General features: G+C 45.0%; 1 protein-coding gene across 1 annotated transcript in view; it reads right to left on the bottom strand.

Annotated features, from left to right (window-relative positions):
- The window catches only part of PTAR1 (protein prenyltransferase alpha subunit repeat containing 1), a 95,597-nt gene extending 70,672 nt beyond the window's left edge, over positions 1 to 24,925 (bottom strand). The window contains exon 1 of the mRNA XM_069763595.1: positions 24,638 to 24,925. Coding sequence (XP_069619696.1) covers positions 24,638 to 24,723 — 86 coding nt within the window. The 5' untranslated portion in view covers positions 24,724 to 24,925. The remainder of the gene's footprint in view (positions 1 to 24,637) is intronic.
- Between the last annotated feature and the right edge of the window lie 2,400 nt (positions 24,926 to 27,325).

Raw genomic sequence — 27,325 nt, 5'->3', positions numbered from 1 at the left:
TGGCAGAAATGACTGCTTCAATGCGGCGTGGCATGGAGGCAATCAGCCTGTGACACTGCTGAGATGTTATGGAGGCCCAGGATGCTTCAATAGCGGCCTTAAGCTCATCCAGAGTGTTGGGTCTTGCGTCTCTCAACTTTCTCTTCACAATATCCCACAGATTCTCTATGGGGTTCAGGTCAGGAGAGTTGGCAGGCCAATTGAGCACAGTAATACCATGGTCAGTAAACCATTTACCAGTGGTTTTGGCACTGTGAGCAGGTGCCAGGTCGTGCTGAAAAATGAAATCTTCATCTCCATAAAGCATTTCAGCCGATGGAAGCATGAAGTGCTCCAAAATCTCCTGATAGCTAGCTGCATTGACCCTGCCCTTGATGAAACACAGTGGACCAACACCAGCAGCTGACATGGCACCCCACACCATCACTGACTGTGGGTACTTGACACTGGACTTCAGGCATTTTGGCATTTCCTTCTCCCCAGTCTTCCTCCAGACTCTGGCACCTTGATTTCCGAATGACATGCAAAATTTGCTTTCATCAGAAAAAAGTACTTGGGACCACTTAGCAACAGTCCAGTGCTGCTTCTCTGTAGCCCAGGTCAGGCGCCTCTGCCGCTGTTTATGGTTCAAAAGTGGCTTTACCTGGGGAATGCGGCACCTGTAGCCCATTTCCTGCACACGCCTGTGCACGGTGGCTCTGGATGCTTCCACACCAGACTCAGTCCACTGCTTCCTCAGGTTCCCCAAGGTCTGGAATCGGTCCTTCTCCACAATCTTCCTCAGGGTCCGGTCTCCTCTTCTCGTTGTACAGCGTTTTCTGCCACATTGTTTCCTTCCAACAGACTTACCATTGAGGTGCCTTGATACAGCACTCTGGGAACAGCCTATTTGTTGAGAAATTTCTTTCTGGGTCTTACCCTCTTGCTTGAGGGTGTCAATGATGGCCTTCTTGACATCTGTCAGGTCGCTAGTCTTACCCATGATGGGGGTTTTGAGTAATGAACCAGGCAGGGAGTTTATAAAAGCCTCAGGTATCTTTTGCATGTGTTTAGAGTTAATTAGTTGATTCAGAAGATTAGGGTAATAGATCGTTTAGAGAACCTTTTCTTGATATGCTAATTTATTGAGACAGGTTTTTTGGGTTATCAGGAGTTGTATGCCAAAATCATCAGTATTAAAACAATAAAAGACCTGACAAATTTCAGTTGGTGGATAATGAATCTATAATATATGAAAGTTTAATTGTAATCATTACATTATGGTAAATAATGAAATTTAACACTATATGCTAATTTTTTGAGAAGGACCTGTACTACGTGGGCTGTTACATACTGCGTGGGCTGCATTATATACTATATGGCTGCTATGCACTATGTGGCCAGTGTTATATACTATGTGGGCAATGTTATATACTACGTGGCTGTGTATATACTACGTAGCTCTGCTATATACTACGTACGCTGTTACTTACTACATAGCTCTGTTATATACTACGTAGCTCTGTTATATACTACGTCACTGTGCAATATAGTACGTAGCCTGTGCTATATACTACCTACATATTGTAGAATACCCAATACGTTAGAATCGGGCCACCATCTAGTTAAATCAGAAGTGGGGTGAAGACTACCGTATTTTTCGGACTATAAGACTCACTTTTTTCCTTAAAAAATGTGGAGGAAAATGGGGGGTGAGGGGGGATGTTGTGGTCCAGTGTGTCTTACAGTCAGAACAATACAGTAATTAGTACTTACTGCTAGGCAATGGTCTCACGATCTTATTCTCCACATCTGAGAAAAACAGTCCCATTACACTGTGTGCAGAATTATTATTAGACAAGTTGTATTTTAGAGGATTATTTTTATTACTGAACAACAACTATGTTCTCAACCAAAAAGACTAAAATATCAAAGCTTAATAAAAACCAAATATATTCCCATCTCACTTGTTTATTTTCACCAGGTAAACCACTACAACTGCACAAAACTTAGAAATAAACATTTCTGACATGCAAAAACAAAACCACCCAAACAAATTAGTGACCAATATAGCCACCTTTCTTTATGATGACACTCAACAGCCTTCCATCCATAGATTCTGTCAGTTGCGTGATTCGTTTACGATCAACATTGCGTGCAGCAGCCACCACAGCCTCCCAGACACTGTTCTGGGAGGTGTACTGTTTTCCCTCCCTGTAGATCTTACATTTTATGAGGGACCACAGGTTCTCTATGGGGTTCAGATTAGGTGAACAAGGGGGCCAAGTCATTATTTTTTCTTCTTTGAGACCTTTACTGGCCAGCCACGCTGTGGAGTAGTTGGAGGCATGTGATGGAGCATTGTCCTGCATGATAATCATGTTTTTCTTGAACGATACTGACTTCTTCCTGTACCACTGCTTGAAGAAGTCTTCCAGAAACCGGCAGTAGGTCTGGGAGTTGAGCTTCACTCCATCCTCAACCCAAAAAGGTCCCACAAGTTCATCCTTGATGATACCAGCCCATACCAGTACCCCACCTCCACCTTGCTGGCATCTGAGTCGGAGTGGAGCTCTCTGCCCTTTACTGATCCAGCCTCTGACCCATTAATCTGGCCCATCAAGAGTCACTCTCATTTCATCAGTCCATAAAACCTTTGAAAAGTCAGTCTTAAGATATTTCTTGGCCCAGTCTTGACTTTTTATCTTATGTTTCTTGTTCAAAGGTAGTCATTTTCAACCTTCCTTACCTTGGCTATGTCCCAGAGTATCGCACACCTTGTGTTTTTTTGTTACTCCAGTAACGTTGCAGCTCTGAAATATGGCAAAACTGGTGGAAAATGGCATCTTGGCAGCTTCACGCTTGATTTTCCTCAATTCATGGGCAGTTATTTTGTACCTTTTTTGCCCAACACGCTTCTTGCGACCCTGTTGGCCATTTGCCATGAAACGCTTGATTGTTCGGTGATCACGCTTCAAAAGTTTGGCAATTTCAAGCCTGTTGCATCCCTCTGCAAGACATCTCACAATTTTGGACTTTTCAGAGCCCGTCAAATCTCTCTTCTGACCCATTTTGCCATAGGAAAGGAAGTTGCCTAATAATTAAGCACACCTTATATAGGGTTTTGATGTCATTAGACAACACCCGTCCTCATTTCAGAGATGCACATCACCTGAACAGCTTGGAGTAGGACAACATGTGTAAAAAGTATCATGTGATCAAAATACAACTTGCCTAATAATTCTGCACACAGTGTATACTAATCACACTCTGATCAGAATGGGATCCATTTTCTTGCATGTGGAAAATAAAAAAGTCTATTTCTCCTTCTTCTCCATTCAGTCAGTCCGTGAAAATTGTACTGCACACAGACGTCATCTGAATCTGGTCCGATTTTTACACGGACAAATAGACTTGCATGGTCGAGTGAGATCTGATAGAAGAAAGTAAGTCATGCAGGTTGCAATTTTTATTCCTCAGACCAATGAAAAATACGAATATGTAGACGGCTCCAAAGAATAACATTGGTCAGAGTGTGGGCCGATGTTTTGACGGATTGCACTTGGAACGAAACTACTGCTGTCTACACGTGCCCTTAACACTTAATTGTAACATATAGTGCACACACTTTGGTGATAACTTACTGATCGCTGGGGGTCACTAGGACCCATTTCCATCCCAAGAATAGAGCTCTGGAACACAAGAACCTCCACTCCATTCATTTTCTATGGGACTGCCGGTGAAAGCAGAGAGCAACGCTCGGCTAACACACGTACAGCAGATAACAGGACGTGTGCCCTAGGTGGCTTCTGTCTCTGACCGCAAGAAAAAATAAATGGCTCAGTGCAATATTCAATCCTACACAAGCCTCGGGAGGCACATGACCTAACTGAATAGCATAGGCAGGATAAACAGAGATGACAGCTCAGGACTGGAGAGTGACTTGGGCTCTGTGATCCCCGGCATATAATCTTGTGATGGGAATCAATGTACTGATCAGACCCTGTACCCACCATCATTGATTAGTCCAACCATAACATCTGAATTATCTTGTAACTGCAGCAAAACCTGTCTCTGTTTTTCTATGGGAATGTGCACACAAGGTCCCTTTTTAGTGGATTCCACCTGGAATCCGCCAAAAAGAATGAACATATGCACAGCAATGAGTCGTAACAATGCATAAGTGAAGAACAGATGAAACACGGATTGAACGCTGCTCTGCAAAAGACCAGAGACATGGATCCGTGCATAAAACATGTATATAAATGACACTATGGGGCCGTGTGCTGTCTGAGAAGAGACATTCAGCGCTAGAACGTGTCACAGATGTGAGTAACCTAAAGCGAAACCTTCTCATACAGAACAGCATTATCCTAAATCCGTATGTAGTCTTAGTGACCGCACGCAACCATCAGACGGCTACAGGAAATACTGGGCCGGATCTTCTAACCCTGTTAGCTAAATAACAGGCTATACCTCCACCATATGGCAAAAAACCTATGTCTGCGGTTACACCATTTGGCTGGCTAATTTTATACACCTAAATTTACAGCCATGCTTTTCTTCTTTTTTTTTTTTTTTTAAATTCGTTTATTAAACAACAACAGAATTAAGACATATATGGTTGGCAAATATTCAAATCAGGACATATACAATCAGCGTAATATCCATGAAATAGCAATAAAAGTGACATAAGATATTACAACATGTCTAAAGCAGTTACTTAAAACTCTAAGGCCATGTTCACACGTTCCTGATTTCCCTGCTGTTTTTTCTGCACTAAAAACCGCAGCTCTTGGCAGAAAACGCAGGTGCGTTTTTTGGGGCTTTTTGGTGCGTTTTTTGATGCGGTTTTTAGTGCAGTTTTTGATGCAGTTTTCTCTGCAGAGTCTGTGTTTTCTAGGAAGTTTTTTTAGGGTTAAAATGGCTGAAAATACCCTAACCCTACTCCTACCCCTAACCCTAGTTCTAACTGTAGTGGGGGGGAATTCTTTATTTTATTATTGTTAAAACCTATGGGGGTGATAAAGGGGGGGGGCATTTACCTTTTTTTATTTTGATCACTGTGAGGTTATCACAGTGATCAAAATGTGCCTGGAAAGAATCTGCCGGCCGGCAGATTCGGCGGGCGCACTGCGCATGCTCCCGCCATTTTGGAAGATGGCGGCGCCCAGGGAGAAGACGGACGGACACCGGGAGGCCCGGTAAGTATAAGGGGGGGAGATTAGGGCACGGGGGGGGGGGGGGGGGGGGGTTCGTCGGAGCACGGGGGGTGGCATCGGAGCATGGGGGGGTGGGATTGGAGCACGGGGGGGCAGCCACACTCCGCCCACGCACTTCCTGCTGCAGCGGTTCTGCACCACAAACCGCAGAAAACCCGCAGATATTTTTTTCGTCTGCGGGTTTTACTGCGGGTTTGACCTCACAATGGAGGTCTAGGGGTGCAGAACCGCTGCAGTTCCGCAAAAAGAAGTGACATGGTACTTCTTTTTTACCGCAGCTATTCAGCGCGGCTTTTTTCGGGATTTTCCGCAATGTGGGCACAGCAGTTCCTGTTTTCCATAGGGTACATTGTAATGTACCCTGCATGGAAAACAGCTGCGGACCCGCAGCGGCAAAATCGCGGCGGTTCCGCATTAAAAAAAGGATTGTGTGAACATGGCCTTAAACCCTAAAACAAACCCACTGCCATAACAATCTCCATCCCATTAATACTTCAGATTGTGAACCAAGTGCGAACTAATGCAAGATCCACCTTAAGTACTATCAATTTGGAGCTGGAACATTACCGATGAGATGACATAGTAAGAAATGATGAGTTCCATAGCCATGCTTTTCTTCATTTACGCCATGTCATTTTCTCCAGTTTGCCACAAAAAAAAAATGTTTAAAAGATGCGCTCTAGAAAAAAAAAAATACTAAAATTATCTTCCAGGACAACCCTTTATCAATGGCCCCAGAATGCTGCACAAAGAAAAAAGAAAACCTCTATACTTACCCCATGGATCAGTGCAAATCATCTGCTTTCAGCCCTTAAGGGTGTTCAACTTCCCTCGGTCAGTAAACTCTGCGGGTTGGATGCTGCGTACATCCACAGGGTCCAACCCAGAGCCTCCACATGTTACATAATAGTGGATTGGATTTCAAGAAATCCTATCTCCACTAAGCGTGCTCAGACATCCACGGCTCATCTGCGGAGACGGACATGTGGCGCGTCTCTCCAGACCGCAGCATGTGTATTTATCTTGCGGAGATGCTCAGTCTCCACAAGATAAATCTCACCCGTGCAATGTATAGGACGCGGTGAACCTGCACATGCAGATTCACCTGCATCCAGAGCACTGCCGATTACTGACCATGCGCACATATCCTTATCACTCACCTGTCAGTAACTACTGATCAGCTACTGTCTTCCAAATGTTGTCTAGGAGTGGATTCACATACGAGGGGCGATCCAAAAGTAATGATAATCGGTTATTTCTATTGCACACAGAAATTAAAATAAAATGTTTTCTTCTCTCTTAGGTACCCACTAGTCCAGGAAAAAAAAAATCACTTTAATAGACCACGATTCCCGGGAGCTACATTCATTTGAATATGAACTGCCGAGGAGTGAACATCAAAATGGAAAAAAACGAGCTCAGAGCTGTCATCAAATACCTCTGCTTGAAAAAAATGACTACCAAAGACATACACAGCGACTTGGTGGAAACATTGGGGGACTCTTCTCCTCCATATTCCACAGTTGCACGCTGGGCCAAGGAATTTAAGCTGGGAAGAACATCGACGGAAAATGAACATCGTGAAGGACGCCCATCCACGTCCCTCAATGAAGAAAACGTGAAAGAAGTTGAAGAAGTTGTATTGGCAGATCGAAGAGTGACTATCAGGCATGTAGCTGAGGTCACAGGGATCTAATATGGCAGTATTCAAAGAATCCTTGCAAAAGAATTGCATATGAGAAAGGTCTCCGCGCGTTGGGTGCCAAAAATGTTAACCGACGAACAAAAGAAGAAACGAGTTGACATTTCAATAGCAAATCTCGAAAAGTTCCAAGCAGACAAGGAAAATTTTTTGTCACGTTTTTTAAACATGGACGAGACCTGGATCCACCACTTTGATCCCGAAACTAAACAACAATCGATGACATGGAAACGAGCCGACGAACCGACGCAGAAGAAATTCAAAGTGTCAAGCTCAGCAGGGAAGGTTATGGTGTCCGTTTTTTGGGACGCTGAAGGAATTATTATGGTGGACTATTTGGAGAAGGGAGCCACTATTACGGGCTCCTACTACGCAGAACAAATAAGAAGATTGCGGGAGGCTATCAAGGATAAAAGGCGCGGCAAACTGCGGGCTGGAGTGTTGTTTCACCAAGATAACTCGCCGGCTCACAAAGCTCCTGTTGCCATGGCTACCATTCAAGAAGCGGGCTTTGAACTGGTGGAACACCCCCCCTATTCACCAGATCTAGCCCCCAGTGACTTCTTTCTCTTTCCTCGGCTCAAGGAACACCTCCGGGGCAAGAAATTTGACGACAATAGCGACGTGATAACCGCTGTTGGGGATTTTTTTGAGGGTCAAGATCAAGAATTTTTTTCGAAGGGAATTCTAAGTTTAGAAAAGAGATGGACTAAATGTATAGACTCGTTAGGAGACTATGTAGAAAAATAAATTTATTTTTTGACTATATTCATTGTGTTTAGTATTGATTATCATTAATTTTGGATCGCCCCTCGTACAGTGGCATATAAAAGTTTGGGAACCCCTGGTCAAAATTACTGCAGTTGTGAACAGTTAAGCAAATTGAAGATGGCATGGTCTCTAAAAGGCCTAAAGTTAAAGATGACACATTTCCTTTGTATTTTAGGCAAAAAAGGAAAAAAAAATGTATTTTCATTTTTTACATTTTAAAAATTGGAAAATGGGCAGATACAAAAAAAAGTTTGGGTACCCTGCATGGTTAGAACCTAGTAACACCCCCTTTTTGCAAGTATCACAGTTTGTAAGCGCTTTTTGTAGCCAGCCTAGAGTCTTTCACTTCTTGTTTCAGGGATTTTAATCCATTCTTCCTTGGAAAAGGTTTCCAGTTCTATGAGATTCCTGGGTCGTCTTGAATTCACTGCTATTTTGAGGTCTACAGATTTTAGTTGATGTTCAGATCAGAGGACTGTGAGGCCTTTGTAAAACCTTCAGCTTGTGCCTTTTGAGGTAGTCTATTGTGGATTATGACGTGTGTTTAGGATTATTATGCATTTGTGGAGCCATCCTCCATTCAACTTCAGCTTTTTTACAGATGGTGTTCTGTTTGCATCAAGAGTTTGTTGAAATTTCAATGAATCCATTCTTCCCTCTACCCACGAAATGTTCCTCGTCCCATTGGGTGCAACAGAACCCCAAAGCATGCCTGATCCACCTTCATGCTTAACCCTTTCATGACCTTGGGATTTTCCATTTTTCCGTGTTCGTTTTTCGCTCCCCTCCTTCACAGAGCCATAACTTTTTTATTTTTCCGTCAATATGGCCATGTGAGGGCTTATTTTTTGCGGGACGAGTTGTACTTTTGAACGACATCATTGGTTTTACCATGATGTGTACTAGAAAATGGGAGTGAAATTCCAAGTGCGGTGAAATTGTAAAAAAAGTGCAATCCCATGCATGTTTTTGTTAGGCTTTTTTGCTAGGTTCACTAAATGCTAAAACTGACCGGCCATTACGATTCATTACGAGTTCATAGACACAAAACACGTCTAGGTTGGTTATTTTTTATCTAAGTGGTGAAAAATTCCAAACAATGCGAAAAAAAAAAAAAATTTGTGCTTCCATTTTTCGGGATCTGGGGTTGGGTGAGGGGTGCAGATACGTTCTTTTGATCGCCCATTATTGCATTTTAATGCAATGTCGCAGCGACCAAAAAAACTATTTTGGCGTTTCGATTTTTTTTCTCGCTACGCCGTTTAGCGATCAGGTTAATCCTTTTTTTATTGCTAGATCGGGCGATTCTGAACGCGGCAATACAAGATATGTGTATATTTGATTTTATTTTTATTGTTTTATTTTGAATGGAGCGAAAGGGGGTGAGTTAACCCCTTTACCCCCAAGGGTGGTTTGCACGTTAATGACTGGGCCAATTTTTACAATTCTGACCACTGTCCCTTTATGAGGTCATAACTCTGGAACGCTTCAACGGATACCAGTAATTCTGACAATGTTTTCTCGTGACATATTGTACTTCATGGTAGTGGTAAAATTTCTTTGATATTACCTGCGCTTATTTGTAAAAAAAACGGAAATTTGGCGAAAATTTTGAAGATTTTGCAATTTTCTAACTTTGAATTTTTATGCAATTAAATCACAGAGATATGTCACACAAAATACTTAATAAGTAACATTTCCCACATGTCTACTTTACATCAGCACAATTTTGAAACCAAAATTTTTTTTTGTTAAGGAGTTATAAGGGTTAAAAGTTGACCAGCAATTTCTTCATTTTTACAACACTTTTTTTTTTTTAGGGACCACATCTCATTTGAAGTCATTTTGAGGGGTCTATATGATAGAAAATACCCAAGTGTGACACCATTCTAAAAACTACACCCCTCAAGGTGCTCAAAACCATATTCAAGAAGTTTATTAACCCTTCTGTTGCTTCACAGGAATTTTTGGAATGTTTAAATAAAAATGAACATTTAACTTTTTTTCACAAAAAATTTACTTCAGCTCCAATTTGTTTTATTTTACCAAGGGTAACAGGAGAAAATGGACCCCAAAAGTTGTTGTACAATTTGTCCTGAGTACCTCGATACTCCATATGTGGGGGTAAACCACTGTTTGGGCGCATGACAGAGCTCGGAAGCGAAGGAGTGCCGTTTGACTTTTCAATGCAAAATTGACTGGAATCGAGATGGGAAACCATGTTGCGTTTGGAGAGCCCCTGATGTGCCTAAACATTGAAACCCCCCACAAGTGACACCATTTTGGAAAGTAGACGCCCTAAGAAACTTATCTAGATGTGTGGTGAGCACTTTGACCCACTAAGTGCTTCACAGAAGTTTATAATGCAGAACCGTAAAAATAAAAAATCATATTTTTTTTTCACAAAAATTATCTTTTTGCCCCCAATTTTTATTTTCCCAAGGGTAAGAGAAGAAATTTGACCCCAAAGGTTGTTGTACAATTTGTCCTGAGTACGCTGATACCCCATATGTGGGTGTAAACCACTGTTTGGGCGCATGGGAGAGCTCGGAAGGGAAGGAGCGCAGTTTGACTTTTCAATGCAAAATTGACAGGAATTGAGATGGGACGCCATGTTGCGTTTGGAGAGCCACTGATGTGCCTAAACATTGAAACCCCCCACAAGTGACACCATTTTGGAAAGTAGACCCCCTAAGGAACTTATCTAGATGTGTGGTGAGCGCTTTAGGTACCGTCACACTAAGCGACGCTGCAGCGATACCGACAACGATGTCGATCGCTGCAGCGCCGCTGTTTGGTCGCTGGAGAGCTGTCACACAGACAGCTCTCCAGCGTCCAACGATCCTGAAGTCCCCGGGTAACCAGGGTAAACATCGGGTTACTAAGCGCAGGGTCGCGCTTAGTAACCTGATGTTTACCCTGGTTACCGTTGTAAATGTAAAAAAACAAACACTACATACTTACATTCCGGTGTCTGGTCACGTCCCTCGCTGTCAGCTTCCAGCACTGACTGAGCGCCGGCCGTAAAGTACAGCGATGACGTCACCGCTGTGCTCTGCTTTACGGCTGGCCGGCGCTCACCAGTCAGTGCGGGAAGCTGAAGGCGAGGGACATGACCAGACACCGGGAATGTAAGTATGTAGTGTTTGTTTTTTTACATTTACAACGGTAACCAGGGTAAACATCGGGTTACTAAGCGCGGCCCTGCGCTTAGTAACCCGATGTTTACCCTGGTTACCAGTGAAGACATCGCTGAATTGGCATCACACATGCCGATTCAACGATGTCAGCGGGAGATCCAGCAACAAAATAAAGTGCTGGACTTTCCCCAGAGACCAACGATCTCCCAGCAGGGGCCTGATCGTTGGTCGCTGTCACACAACAATTTAGTTAACGATATCGTTGCTACGTCACAAAAAGCAACAATATCATTAATGATATCGTTATGTGTGACGGTACCCTTTGACCCACCAAGGGCTTCACAGAAGTTTATAATGCAGAGCCGTAAAAATAAAACAAAAATTTTTTCCCACAAAAATTATATTTTAGCCCCCAGTTTTGTATTTTCCCGAGGGTAACAGGAGAAATTGGACTCCAAAAGTTTTTGTCCAATTTGTCCTGAGTGCGCTGATTCCCAATATGTGGGGGTGGGGGAGGGGGGATCCACCGTTTGGACGCATGGGAGGGCTCGGAAGGGAAGTAGCGCCATTTGGAATGCAGACTTAGATGGAATGGTCTGCAGGCGTCACATTGCGTTTGCAGAGCCCCTAATGTACCTAAACAGTAGAAACCCCCCACAAGTGACACCATTTTGGAAAGTAGACCCCCCTAAGGAACTCATCTAGATGTGTTGTGAGAGCTTTGAACCCCCAAGTGTTTCACTACAGTTTATAACGCAGAGCCGTGAAAATAAAAAATCTTTTTTTTCCCACAAAAATTGTTTTTTAGCCCGCAGTTTTGTATTTCCCAAGGGTACCAGGAGAAATTGGACCCCAAAAGTTGTTGTCCTATTTGTCCTGAGTACGCTGATACCCCATATGTTGGGGTAAACCCCTGTTTGGGCATACGGGAGAGCTCGGAAGGGAAGGAGCACTGTTACTTTTTCAACGCAGAATTGGCTGGAATTGAGATCGGACGCCATGTCGCGTTTGGAGAGCTCCTGATGTGCCTAAACAGTGGAAACCCCCCAATTATAACTGAAACCCTAATCCAAACACACCTCTAACCGTAATCCCAACAGTAACCCTAACCACACCTCTAACCCTAATCCCAACCCTATTCCCAACCGTAAATGTAATGTCTCAAGGACCTCTATGGTTACTATCCTGACGCATCGCTGACCCCGATCATGTGACGGGGGTCGGCGATGCGCGCATTTCTGGCAGCGTGGCCAGAAGCAGTAGTTAACCCCTTTATGACCCAGCCTATTTTGACCTTAATGACCTGGCCGTTTTTTGCAATTCTGACCAGTATCCATTTATGAGGTAATAACTCAGGAACGCTTCAACGAATCCTAGCGGTTCTGAGATTGTTTTTTCGTGACATATTGGGCTTCATGTTAGTGGTAAATTTAGGTCGATAATTTTTGCGTTTATTTGTGAAAAAATTGAAATTTGGCTAAAATTTTGAAAATTTCGCAATTTTAAAATTTTGAATTTTTATTCTGTTAAACCAGAGAGTTATGTGACACAAAATAGTTAATAAATAACATTACCCACATGTCTACATTACATCAGCACAATTTTGGAAACAACATTTTTTTTTGCTAGGAAGTTATAAGGGTTAAAATTTGACCAGCGATTTTTCATTTTTACAACGAAATTTACAAAACCATTTTTTTTAGGGACCACCTCACATTTGAAGTCAGTTTGAGGGGTCTATATGGCTGAAATTACCCAAAAGTGACACCATTCTAAAAACTGCACCTCTCAAGGTGCTCAAAACCACATTTAAGAAGTTTATTAACCCTTCAGGTGCTTCACAGCAGCAGAAGCAACATGGAAGGAAAAAATGAACATTTAACTTTTTAGTCACAAAAATGATGTTTTAGCAACAATTTTTTTATTTTCCCAAGGGTAAAAAGAGAAACTGGAGCCCAAAAGTTATTGTACAATTTGTCCTGAGTACGCCGATACTCCATATGTGGGGGGGAACCACTGTTTAGGCGCACGACAGGGCTCGGAAGGGAAGGAGCGCCATTTGACTTTTTCAATGAAAAATTGGCTCCAATCGTTAGCGGACACCATGTCGCGTTTGGAGAGCCCCTGTGTGCCTAAACATTGGAGCTCCCCCACTTGTGACCCCATTTTGGAAACTAGACCTCCCATGGAACTAATCTAGATGTGCGGTGACCACTTTAAACCCTCAAGTGCTTCACAGAAGTTTACAACGCAGAGCCGTGAAAATAAAAAATTCAATTTCCTTTCCTCAAAAATGATGTTTTAGCAAGCAATTTTTTTATTTTTACAAGGTTAACAGGAGAAATTGGATGCCAACAGTTATTGCCCAGTTTGTCCTGAGTATGCTGATACCCCATATGTGGGGGTAAACCACTGTTTGGGCACACGTCGGGGCTCGGAAGGGAAGTAGTGACTTTTGAAATGCAGACTTTGATGGAATGGTCTGCGGGCGTCACGTTGCGTTTGCAGAGCCCCTGAGGTGCTTAAACAGTAGAAACCCCCACAAGTGACCCCATTTTGGAAACTAACCCCCCCTAGGAACTTATCTAGTTATGTGGTGAGCACTTTGAACCCCCAAGTGCTTCACAGAAGATTACAACGCAGAGCCGTGAAAATAAAAAATCATTATTTTCTCCTCAAAAATAATGTTTTAGCAAGCAATCTTTTATTTTCACAAGGGTAACAGGAGAAATTGGACCCCAATAATTGTTGCCCAGTTTGTCCTGAGTATGCTGGTACCCCATATGTAGGGGTAAACAACTGTTTGGGCGCACGTCGGGGCTCGGAAGGGAGGGAGCACCATTTGACTTTTTGAATGCAAGAATGGCTGGAATCAATGGTTGCGCCATGTTGCGTTTGGGGACCCCTGATGTGCCTAAACAGTGGAAACCCCTCAATTCTACCTCCAACACTAACCCCAAAACACCCTTAACTCTAATCCCAACCCTAGCCACAACCCTAACCACAGCACACCCCTAACCATAACCCTAACCACAGCCTAATCTTAACCCTATTTCCAACCCTAACTCTAATTCCAACCCTAACCCTAAGGCTATGTGCCCACGTTGCGGATTCGTGTGAGATTTTTCCGCACCATTTTTGAAAAATCCACAGGTAAAGGGCACTGCGTTTTACCTGCGGATTTACCGCGGATTTCCAGTGTTTTTTGTGTGGATTTCACCTGCGGATTCCTATTGAGGAACAGGTGTAAAACGCTGCGGAATCCGCACAAAGAATTGATATGCTGCGGAAAATACAACACAGCGTTTCCGTGCGGTATTTTCCGCGCCATGGGCACAGCAGATTTGGTTTTCCATAGGTTTACATGGTACTGTAAACCTGATGGAAAACTGCTACGAATCCGCAGCGGCCAATCCACTGCAGATTCGAAGCCAAATCCGCACTGAGTACACACAGCCTAATTCTAACGCTAACCCTAGTTCTAACCCTAATTCTAGCCGTAACCCTATGGGGGTGATAAGGGGGGGTTTATTATTTTTTTTTTTATTTTGATCACTGCGATAGAACATATAACAGCGATCAAAATGTACATGTAGCGAATCTGCCAGCCGGCAGATTTGGGGAGCGCACTGCGCACGCGCCCGCCATTTTGGAAGATGGCGGCGCCCATGGAGCAGACGGACAGACACCGGGAGGGACACAGGAGGTCGGTAAGTATGGGGGAAGGGGGGAAAATCGGACAGCGGGGGGAAGGAGGGGGTGGGGGAGAGATCGGACTGCGGGGGGAGCGGACAGGAGGATGGAGGGGAGCGGAGGACAGCAGATGACAGGACGGAGGACGGAGGGGAGGAGATCGGTAGCGGTGGGCAGATCGCGATCTCCAGCCATGGCTGATGCTATTGCAGAATCGGCCATTGCTGGATTGTAATATCTCACCAATTTTCATTGGTGAAATATTACTATCGCTGATTGAAAGTGAAACGTCACTTTCAGCAGCCAATCAGAGCGATCGTAGCCACGGGGGAGGGCAAGCCACCCCCCTGGGCTCAAGAACCACTCCCCCTGTCCGTGCAGGTCGGGTGACATTACAGTTAACCCTTTCACCCGACCTGCAGGAGCGCAATCCGACCATGATGCACATGCACAGGTTGGATTGGCACAGGTTTTCATGACACATACGCTGCGTAAAAGGTTGGGAAGGGGTTAAATGCCGCTGTCAGCGTTTGACAGCGGCATTTAACTAGTTAATAGCGGCGGGTGGATCACGATTCCACTCGCCGCTATTGCGCGCACATGTCAGCTGTTCAAAACAGCTGACATGTCGTGGCTTTGATGTGGGCTCACCGCCGGAGCCCACATCAAAGCAGGGGATCTGACCTCGGACGTACTATCCCGTCCGAGGTCAGAAAGGGGTTATTGGTTGGCGAGCTGTTCTTTTACTGACATTCTGTGCCCTTTATTCTTCACACATACTGTAGCTTTCATCATTGTGGCCAGAGAGTTCTATTTTAACCTCATCGGTCCACAGGACAGGTTTCCAAAATGCATCAGGCTTGTTTAGATATTCTTTTGCATACTTCTGAGATTGAATTTTAGGGTGAAGACGAAGGCGAAGTTTTCTTCTGATGACTCTTCCATGAAGGCCATGTTTGTGCAGGTGTCTCTGAACAGTAGAACAATGTACCACAACTCCAGAGTCTGCTAAATCTTTCTGGAGGTCTTTTGCAATCAAGCAAGGGTACTGACTCGTCTCTCTAGCAATACTATGAACAGCTCTCACTGAAATTTTCTTGGTCTTCCAGACTTTATCTTAACCTCCACTGTTTCTGTTAATTGCTACTTCTTAATTACATTTCGAATTCAGGAAAGGGCAACATGAAAACGCTTTGCTATCTTTTTATAGCTTTCTCCTGCTTTGTGAGCCTCCACCATTTTCAGAGAGGTAAGCACCTGCTTAGAAGAATCCATGACTACAGTTTTTTAGCACAAGCTTAGAGGAGGTTGAGTTTTTATAAAGCTGGGAAATTTGCATCTCCTGGCCTTTCCTAATGAGGATAGTGAACAAACCATAACCCTAACAGGCTAATTAAGGTCTGAAACCTTAGTCAAAGTTATCTCAGCACACAAATCTCCATGGGTGCCTAAACTTTTGCACAGGCCCCTTTTCATTTTTGTAATTTTTGAAAAGACAAAAATATATTTATTTTTGGTCTAAAATACCGTATTTTTCGGACTATAAGACACACCCAGGTTTTAGAGGTGGAAAATAGGGAAAAAAATATTTGAAGCAAAAAATGTGGGAAAATATTTAACAACGTAAATAACATACTATTATATGTGGTGTTATTATATAGAATAGTATGTTGTGTTGGAAGCTGCGGGTAGAAGATGGTGCTGCGGGACCAGTCTGGTGTCTGTAAAGTACTATATGAAGACGCTGGAGGGTGAGTATAAGAATGGGGGCACAGGGCTTATATTTAAAGCATCACTCAATTTAAAACTAACACTGGAGTGCTGTTTTAAGGTCCCATGGGAGAACTTTAAGGCCGGCTTCACACTTGCGAGTTTTACGGACGTAAGAGCGCAGAAACTACGTCCGTAAAACTCGCAAAAAATAAGGCACAATTATTCTCTATGCCCCTGCTCCTATCTGCCGTATTTTACTGATCAGTATTATACGGCTTTCTACGGCCGTACAAAATCGCAGCATGCTGCGTTTGTCACCGTACTGCGCAAGAAATACGCCAATGAAAGTCTATGGAAGCGTGAAAAATACGGATTACACACGGACAAGCAGTGTGACTTGCGAGAAATACGCAGCGCTGTTAGAGAGAAAATCCGGTAATTCAGTGCGGTGTACAGTAAAATCACACTGACAGCTTACAGTAGAATAGGTAGAATAAATGTGTACACATAGAATAGGTATATATATATATATATATATATATATATATATATATATATATATATATATATATATATATATATGTCAGTAGACACATATATGTATATATATTAATATTTATTCCAGCGCTATACAGCTTGAAAGCCGGTAATTCAATTACCGGCTTTTTCTTTCTCCTTCCTAAAACCCGACATGATTTGAGACATGATTACATACAGTAAACCATGTCTTCTCTCCATTTTTTTTGCAGATTCAACACTACTAATGTCAGTAGAGTGTATCTGCAAAATTTGGCCGTTCTAGCTCTTAAAATAAAGGGTTAAATGGCGGAAAAAATTGGCGTGGGCTCCCGCGCAATTTTCTCCGCCAGAGTAGTAAAGCCAGTGACTGAGGGCAGATATTAATAGCCTGGAGAGGGTCCACGGTTATTGGCCCCCCCTGGCTAAAAACATCTGCCCCCAGCCACCCCAGAAAAGGCACATCTGGAAGATGCGCCTATTCTGGCACTTGGCCACTCTCTTCCCATTCCCGTGTAGCGGTGGGATATGGGGTAATGAAGGGTTAATGCCACCTTGCTATTGTAAGGTGACATTAAGCCTAATTAATAATGGAGAGGCGTCAATTATGACACCTATCCATTATTAATCTAATTGTAGTAAAGGGTTAAATAAAACACAAACACATTATTTAAAATTATTTTAATGAAATAAAAACAATGGTTGTTGGAGTATTTTATTCTACGCCCAATCCAGTCACTGAAGACCCTCGTTCTGTGAAAGAAAAAACATAATAAACCAACAATATACTTACCCTCCGCAGATCTGTAACGTCCAACGATGTAAATCCTTCTGAAGGGGTTAAAACCTTTTGCAGCAAGGAGCTTTGCTAATGCAATGCTACTCCTCGCTGCAAAACCCCAGGGAATGAGTCTAAGGCTAAGTGCACACGTTCAGGAATTCATGCAGAAAATTCCTGTGAAAAACCGGACATTTTCTGCATGAAATCCGGAAGAAATCCGCATGCGTTTTTTGCCGCGGTTTTGCCGCGTTTTTGACGCGTTTTTTCCGCGGTTTTTTCCGGACACTTCCCAATGCATTTTGTAGTGGGAAATCCGCATAAAAACCGCAAAAAGAATGAGCATGTCCGGATTTTGTGCCTGATGCGTTTTTTATGCGGAAAAAAACGCATCATGTGCACAAAACATGCGGAATTCATTCTAAATGATGGGATGCTTCTTGTATGCGGTTTTTTTGCGGTTTTATAGCGTTTTTATAGGGAAAAACCGCGAAAAAACCGCGAAAAAACCAGAACGTGTGAACACAGCCTAAATATAGATCAATGAGCTATATTTAGCTTCATTTGCGGTGAGGCGCCCTCTGCTGGATGTTCATAGATCGTGGGAACTTTCCTAGAAAGCTCCCAGCTTTCTAGGAAAGTTCCCACGATCTATGAACATCCAGCGGAGCTTTCTAGGAAAGTTCCCACGATCTATGAACATCCAGCAGAGGGCGCCTCACCGCAAATGAAGCTAAATATAGCTCATTGATCTATATTTAGACTCATTCCCCGGGGTTTTGCAGCGAGGAGTAGCATTGCATTAGCAAAGCTCCTTGCTGCAAAAGGTTTTAACCCCTTCAGAAGGATTTACATCGTTGGACGTTACAGATCTGCGGAGGGTAAGTATATTGTTGGTTTATTATGTTTTTTCTTTCACAGAACGAGGGTCTTCAGTGACTGGATTGGGCGTAGAATAAAATACTCCAACAACCATTGTTTTTATTTCATTAAAATAATTTTAAATAATGTGTTTGTGTTTTATTTAACCCTTTACTACAATTAGATTAATAATGGATAGGTGTCATAATTGACGCCTCTCCATTATTAATTAGGCTTAATGTCACCTTACAATAGCAAGGTGGCATTAACCCTTCATTACCCCATATCCCACCGCTACACGGGAATGGGAAGAGAGTGGCCAAGTGCCAGAATAGGCGCATCTTCCAGATGTGCCTTTTCTGGGGTGGCTGGGGGCAGATATTTTTAGCCAGGGGGGGGCCAATAACCGTGGACCCTCTCCAGGCTATTAATATCTGCCCTCAGTCACTGGCTTTACTACTCTGGCGGAGAAAATTGCGCGGGAGCCCACGCCAATTTTTTCCGCCATTTAACCCTTTATTTTAAGAGCTAGAACGGCCAAATTTTGCAGATACACTCTACTGACAGTAGTGTGGAATCTGCAAAAAAAATGGAGAGAAGACATGGTTTACTGTATGTAAACCATGTCTCAAATCATGTCGGGTTTTAGGAAGGAGAAAGAAAAAGCCGGTAATTGAATTACCGGCTTTCAAGCTGTATAGCGCTGGAAAAAATATTAATATATATACATATATGTGTCTAATGACATATATATATATATATATACAGTGGGGCAAAAAAGTATTTAGTCAGTCAGCAATAGTGCAAGTTCCACCACTTAAAAAGATGAGAGGCGTCTGTAATTTACATCATAGGTAGACCTCAACTATGGGAGACAAACTGAGAAAAAAAAATCCAGAAAATCACATTGTCTGTTTTTTTAACAATTTATTTGCATATTATGGTGGAAAATAAGTATTTGGTCAGAAACAAAATTTCATCTCAATACTTTGTAATATATCCTTTGTTGGCAATGACAGAGGTCAAACGTTTTCTGTAAGTCTTCACAAGGTTGCCACACACTGTTGTTGGTATGTTGGCCCATTCCTCCATGCAGATCTCCTCTAGAGCAGTGATGTTTTTGGCTTTTCGCTTGGCAACACGGACTTTCAACTCCCTCCAAAGGTTTTCTATAGGGTTGAGATCTGGAGACTGGCTAGGCCACTCCAGGACCTTGAAATGCTTCTTACGAAGCCACTCCTTCGTTGCCCTGGCGGTGTGCTTTGGATCATTGTCATGTTGAAAGACCCAGCCACGTTTCATCTTCAATGCCCTTGCTGATGGAAGGAGGTTTGCACTCAAAATCTCACGATACATGGCCCCATTCATTCTTTCATGTACCCGGATCAGTCGTCCTGGCCCCTTTGCAGAGAAACAGCCTCAAAGCATGATGTTTCCACCACCATGCTTTACAGTAGGTAGGGTGTTTGATGGATGCAACTCAGTATTCTTTTTCCTCCAAACACGACAAGTTGTGTTTCTACCAAACAGTTCCAGTTTGGTTTCATCAGACCATAGGACATTCTCCCAAAACTCCTCTGGATCATCCAAATGCTCTCTAGCAAACTTCAGACGGGCCCGGACATGTACTGGCTTAAGCAGTGGGACACGTCTGGCACTGCAGGATCTGAGTCCATGGTGGCGTAGTGTGTTACTTATGGTAGGCCTTGTTACATTGGTCCCAGCTCTCTGCAGTTCATTCACTAGGTCCCCCCGCGTGGTTCTGGGATTTTTGCTCACCGTTCTTGTGATCATTCTGACCCCACGGGGTGGGATTTTGCGTGGAGCCCCAGATCGAGGGAGATTATCAGTGGTCTTGTATGTCTTCCATTTTCTAATTATTGCTCCCACTGTTGATTTCTTCACTCCAAGCTGGTTGGCTATTGCAGATTCAGTCTTCCCAGCCTGGTGCAGGGCTACAATTTTGTTTCTGGTGTCCTTTGACAGCTCTTTGGTCTTCACCATAGTGGAGTTTGGAGTCAGACTGTTTGAGGGTGTGCACAGGTGTCTTTTTATACTGATAACAAGTTTAAACAGGTGCCATTACTACAGGTAATGAGTGGAGGAAAGAGGAGACTCTTAAAGAAGAAGTTACAGGTCTGTGAGAGCCAGAAATCTTGATTGTTTGTTTCTGACCAAATACTTATTTTCCACCATAACATGCAAAAAAAATGTTAAAAAAACAGACAATGTGATTTTCTGGATTTTTTTTTCTCAGTTTGTCTCCCATAGTTGAGGTCTACCTATGATGTAAATTACAGACGCCTCTCATCTTTTTAAGTGGTGGAACTTGCACTATTGCTGACTGACTAAATACTTTTTTGCCCCACTGTGTGTATATATATATATATATATATATATATATATATATATATATATATATATATACAGTATATATATATTTTTTTTTCTTTTTGGGACACATGGATCATTTCTATAGCGGTATGTTGGTTTTGCAAGCCTGCGAGAAAACCACGCAGTACGGATGCCATACGGATTACATACGGAGGATGCCATGCGCAAAAAACGCTGACACACCCTGCCTACGGAGGAGCTACGGACCACTATTTTCGGGACATTTCAGCGTATTACGGCCGTAATATACGGACCGTATTTTCATACGCTGAGTGTGAAGCCGGCCTAACTCCCAGCATGTCCTGCAGATCCTATGGCATGCTGGGAGTTAGGGTATGTGCACACGATGCAGATTTAGTGCAGAACTGCAGCAGATTTTTCTGCAGCAGAAACGCTGCAGAACTGCACTGTGATCACAGTACAATGTAAATCAATGTGAAAAAAAAAAAGCTGTGCACATGGTGCAGAAAAATCTGCGCAGAAACGCTGCAGTTTTCAAAGAAGTGCCTGTCACTTCTTTTGTGCAGTTCTGCAGCGTTTCTGCACCCCTCCATAATAGAAATCTGCAGGTGCGTTTTTTGTGCAGATTTGTGCATAAAAAAACGCATCAAAAACGCATAAAAAACGCACCTGCAGATTCTGCCAGGAGATGCAGATTTAGTGCAGAACTGCAGCAGATTTTTCTGCACTAAATCTGCATCGTGTGCACATACCATTATAGTTCACCACAGGAGTGGCAGAGTGCATATTTGTGTCTTGCTATGACTAACCTTTTAATTAATTCTTACTTGTACAGGCTGTGCTCAGTGCTGTCATGTGATGCTCCAGTCCGCCCTCTTCATGACCTCACCACAGGTCCTATACCGGCGCACTCAGCAGAGCAGGTATGCGGCGATCTCTCCTCTGGATCCTGCCTCCTCCTCCACCGGACACACAATCTCCCCAGCCGCTGCAGGAATCCGGCGCTGGGGAAACCATGTGGGTCCCCTGTTTAAGAGAAGGAATATTCATTTGCTGCTCCCCTCTTGGCGCTGACAGGTGGGCGGGCAAGCGACTAATGAACATTCCTTCACTTTAAGCATCGGGACCACGTAGTTTCCCCAGTGACAGATTCCTACAGCAGGGACATTTTCCTGCCTCCTGCGAGTGTGATCCCACTCTGCCGCCCCCTTCCCACATATTACATTTGGACCATAAGACGCACCCCACACTTTCCTCCCAAATTTGGAAGAAAAAAAAAGTGCATCTTATGGTCCGGAAAATATGGTACAAAGGAAAATGTGTCATCTTTAACTGTAGGCCTTTTTTAGATCATTTCATATTTCAACAGTAATTTTAACCAGGGGTCTCCAAACTTTTACATGTCCATGTGAAATGTCTGAGTGTTGTCCGATTTTTTATCAGGCAGCACTCGGACTCAAGAGTCTCAGATCTATGCACACATCAGAGAAAAGAACTGATCTGAGAAGGAGACTGGCGAAAATCAGAGCATATCCTACTCTGATCAAATGTCGAGGCTCAAAATAGGACGTTGTCAGTGTGCTGTGTGATAAAAATCAGGCAGCACACCGACACTCCACAGATGCCGGAATGCACTCTTGGGGCTCGTGCAGACAGCTGTAGATTCTCTTATCTGAGAGAATTGGTCCGATGTGGAAGTCACACTCTGATCACACTCATCAGAGTGTGATCCAATTCTCTCACATGAGAAGGTGGACAACAACATTTCTCCATCTTCTCTCTTCTGTCAGTCCATGGAAACTGACATCATCTGAGTGCAGTCCGATGTTTTCCACACACTCTCGGAGCGCGATCCGAATATCAGATCATCCTCAGACATGTTATTTTTTTTTTATTGGACAGTCTTCAAGATAAAAAAAAATAAAAAATTCGACATGTGCATGGCCTCAGATAACTGTCTGAGGGAGAGAGGAGGGGAAAGGGAAAAGTTGGAGCTTGACACGCTGAGACATGCATATGTGAGCCGTTGCAAATGAATATACCTGGTGGGTGCCGTACCTGCTGGTGATTTCAGCTGAAGTGAGAAAGGAGGAAGGGAATTTCCAGCACGTCCATCCAGTGTAGGGAAAATTTCCAAGTGTATTAGAACATTTTAAAAAACAGTTTTTAAAAAAGAAGAGAGACTTTGCCCTTAGTCCTATGACTAAGGGCGCCGTGGTGCGCCAGAAACGCGTCAGGCAGAGTCTTTCTCTCTTCTTTTTTAAAAACTGTTTTTTAAAATGTTCTAATACACTTGGAAATTTTACCTACACTGGATGGACGTGCTGGAAATTCCCTTCCTCCTTTCTGGCCTCAGATAACATTGGTCCGAGTGTGGTCCGATATTTTGTCAGTTCACACCCGGACCGACGGTATGGCCGTCTGCTCCTGCCCTAAGAGGAAGAAATCTTTTGCTCAAACACTAATGTGAAGGATGCAGCAAATTAGTGATTACGTGCCATTTTATTATATCACAAGCCCAGCGGTTGACTTAGGCCCAAGAGTGCGGAGCGGGGGGCGGGAGACTCAGGCCCAAGAGTGCAGCAGAGTGGGGGTGACGGGAGACTCAGGCCCAAGAGTGCGGAGCGGGGGGGAGACGGGAGACTCAGGCCCAAGAGTGCGGAGCGGGGGGGAGACGGAGGCCCAAGAGTGCGGAGCGGGGGGGAGACGGGAGACTCAGGCCCAAGAGTGCGGAGCGGGGGGGAGACGGGAGACTCAGGCCCAAGAGTGCTGACCGGGGGGGACGGGAGACTCAGGCCCAAGAGTGCGGAGCTGGGGGGAGACGGTAGACTCGGGCCCAAGAGTGCAGCAGAGTGGGGGTGACGGGAGACTCAGGCCCAAGAGTGCGGAGCGGGGGGGAGACGGGAGACTCGGGCCCAAGAGTGCGGAGCGGGGGGGGGGGGGGGAGACGGTAGACTCAGGCCCAAGAGTGCTGACCGGGGGGGGCGGAAGACTCAGGCCCAAGAGTGCGGAGCGGGGGGCGGGAGACTCAGGCCCAAGAGTGCAGCAGAGTGGGGGTGACGGGAGACTCAGGCCCAAGAGTGCGGAGCGGGGGGGAGATGGGAGACTCGGGCCCAAGAGTGCGGAGCAGGGGGGGGGGAGACGGTAGACTCAGGCCCAAGAGTGCTGACCGGGGGGGACGGGAGACTCAGGCCCAAGAGTGCGGAGCGGGGGGGAGCCGGGAGACTCAGGCCCAAGAGTGCGGAGCGGGGGGGAGACGGGAGACTCAGGCCCAAGAGTGCGGAGCGGGGGGGGGGGGGAGACGGTAGACTCAGGCCCAAGAGTGCTGACCGGGGGGGACGGGAGGCTCAGGCCCAAGAGTGCGGAGCGGGGGGCGGGGTTTGGGGAGACTCAGGCCCAGGTCTGGGAGGCAGGTTCCGCTTTTCTTTTACTCTATGCAGCACTCTGGGGCCAGCGATCCCGACACTGTTCCGTTTAGTTGCCAGCAGTGACACCACGACTACAGAACATCACCGCTGCAGCCGATCTCTGGGAAGAAGGCTGCTGCAGGGGACAGACATGCTGGATTAGTGGTCAGGAGGTGTAACCCCCTATGGATCGGCTGACAGCACCACGTTCTGCTCCATTGCATGTGCAGTAAACAGAACATCGCTGATCTTTTGTGCCGGTGACACCGGGAATGCCGCCATGCTGCGCTAGTTTCTATGTGTGTTCTCCTTTAAGTGTAAATAATGGTGGGGGAGGGGGCACGTTACCATGGACACGACACTGCACACAGCTCAGGTATGGACAGCGCGGCTACTACAGGACAGGACTCAAACTTCCCAAACTCCGGCAGCGCCGCCACATAAGGAATACACAAGCCACGTCACGACCCCTCAGTGACGTCACCGCCCCCACCACTCACATGTTGGGGTTCCTGCGGAAAGCGCCAGTGATGTCCTTCACCACCCGCTGGACGAGCACCTCCACCTCCTCCTTCCACTCCGCCATGTCCGCGGCTACAGGCGGAGACTCATGCGCTTCCGGGTCAGCGTGCCACTCCTCCGGTGCCGGGTGCACAGCGCCGTCCTCGGTGACCGTGCGTGCTGCCGAGGGTAGCGCTGTGGGACATGGGCTGCTGCTGCTGCATAGGGCTGCACTCGGGTCAGGCCCTGACGGCTGCAGACGTATGGGGAAACAGGGCGGTCACCTCAGGGGCCGCCAGAGGGCGCTCCCACAATAAGGGGGACCGAGTTCTGTGGATCCCGTCCTGCCGCACTGACCAGAAAGCCTCAGTGTACGGCGCTGGTCTTGGGTCTTACACAATTCTCTTTATTATTATTTTAGTTTAAAAAGTTTAGTAATAAGCTAAATTGATATCTCAGTAACAAAGCCCAATGCAGTGAGGAGTCCTGAGGGGAAAGTACACAGGTGGCGCAAACATGGGCATGGAAGCTGGCACCGAAGGGTGATATCAGACGGTTTGGGGCCTGAGCTCGCTCCGGCGGCACGGAAGCTTCCCCTCACCAGTCAGCCTACTTTCTGCTGCCCACACGGGCTCGGCATCACGGTTGGCACACAGCCACATTTTACTAATGAAGATAAGTAACTGGTGATTATAAAGGGATGACTGACTGTAGGCCACCGATGTCACACTGCTGGGCGAGGCTGAAGGTGGTTTCTTATTCGTTCAGTTTCTTATTCGGCAATTTTTTTCTTTTCTGTTTTTTTGTAGGTTTAACAACTAAAAATAAGCATCACAATAATAAAAGACAATGCAGCGAGGTGCCCTGATGTGAATACGCTTAAAAACGGCTATAAAAACAATAAGGCCATGTTCACACAGTGCGTTTTTTACTGCGGAACCGCAGCGGTTTTGCCGCTGCGGTTCCGCAGCTGTTTTCCATGCAGGGTACATAACAATGTAACCCTATGGAAAACAGTCACTGCTGTGCACATGATCCGTAATTTCGTTTAAAAAGCCGCGCAGAATAGCTGCGGCAAAAAAGAAGGAGCATGTCACTTCTTTTTCCTGAACCGCAGCGGTTCTGCACCCATAGACCTCCATTGTGAGGTCAAAATCGCAGTAAAACCCGCAGATCAAAAATATATCTGCGGGTTTTACTGGGATTTGATGTGCAGAACCGCTGCAGCAGGAAGTGCGGGGGAGCGGGCGGAAGTGCGTGGGCGGAGTGTGGCTGCCCCCCCCGTGCTCCGATGCCCCCCCCCCCCCCCCGTGCTCCGATGCCCCCCCCCCCCGTGCCCTAATCTCCCCCCCTTATACTTACCCGGTGTCCGTCCGGCCGTCTTCTCCCTGGGCGCCGCCATCTTGCAAAATGGCGGGCGCATGCGCAGTGCGCCCGCCGAATCTGCCGGCCGGCAGATTCGCTCCAAAGTGCATTTTGATCACTGAGATATAATCTATCTCAGTGATCAAAATAAAAAAATAGTAAATGACACCCCCCCACTTTGTCACCCCCATTGGTAGGGACAATAAAAAAATTAAGAATTTTTTTTTTTTTTTTTCACTAAGGTTAGAATAGGGGTAGGGGTAGGGTTAGGGGTAGGGGTAGGGTATTTTCAGCCATTTTAGCCCTAAAAAGCTTCCTAGGAAACACACAGTCTCTGCATAGAAAACTGCATAAAAAAAGGATAAAAAAACGCATCAAAAAAGGACAAAAAAAGGACCTGCGTTTTCTGCCAAGAGCTGCAGTTTTTAAAAAAAACTGTCCTGAAAAAAAAAGGATGGAAATCCTGAACGTGTGAACATACCCTAAAACTGGCACAAAAATGGGCATCAAAGAGCGCTGAGGAAAGGGTTAAATGCCTTTGGGCCACTGATCTCACAATTCAGACATATAGAACAGGGCGCCCCAAATCAAAACCTGTTATTTCCAGCCTGGCCCAAATGGGTTCTGGGCATCAGAACTGGCATCAAAGTGGGCAGACAGTCAATTTTTGCCATTTGAATAAGTACCTGATGTTTTTAAGGAGTTAAATGCCTTTGGGCCACTGATATGATGCATAAAATATACAGAGAGCGATGCCCTGCAAGCAACCCAGGTCCCTCCAGCCTGGCCCAAATGGGTTCTGGGCACCAGAACTGACATCAAAGTGGGCAAACAGCCCATTTTCTCAGATTTGAATAAGTAACTGATGTTTTTAAGGGGTTAAATGCCTTTGGGCCATTGATCTGACACTTAAAATACACAGATAGTGATGCCACGGATCAAACCAATATCCCTACAGCCTGGCCCAAATGGGTTCTGGGCACCAGAACTGGCATTTAAGTGGGCAATCAGCCCATTTTCACACATTTGAATAAGTAACTGATGATTTTAAGGGGGGAAATGCCTTTGGGCCACAGATCTGACACTTAAAATACACAGATAGTGATGCCGTGCATCAAAACGAGGTCCCAGCAGCCTGGCCCAAATGGGTTCTGGGCGCCAGAACTGGCATTAAAGTGGGCAAACAGCCCATTTTCACAGATTTGAATAAGTAACTGATGTTTTTAAGGGGTTAAATGTCTTTGGGCCACTGGTCTGACACTTAAACTATACAGACAGCGATGCCCTGCAAGCAACCCTGGTCCCTCCAGTCTGGCCCAAAT

The sequence above is a fragment of the Ranitomeya imitator genome, chromosome 1 (genome assembly GCF_032444005.1).
Source record: "Ranitomeya imitator isolate aRanImi1 chromosome 1, aRanImi1.pri, whole genome shotgun sequence".
Lineage (NCBI taxonomy): Eukaryota > Metazoa > Chordata > Amphibia > Anura > Dendrobatidae > Ranitomeya > Ranitomeya imitator.
Note: the sequence above shows the minus strand (reverse complement) of the source record. Positions and strands in the feature narration are given on the sequence as shown.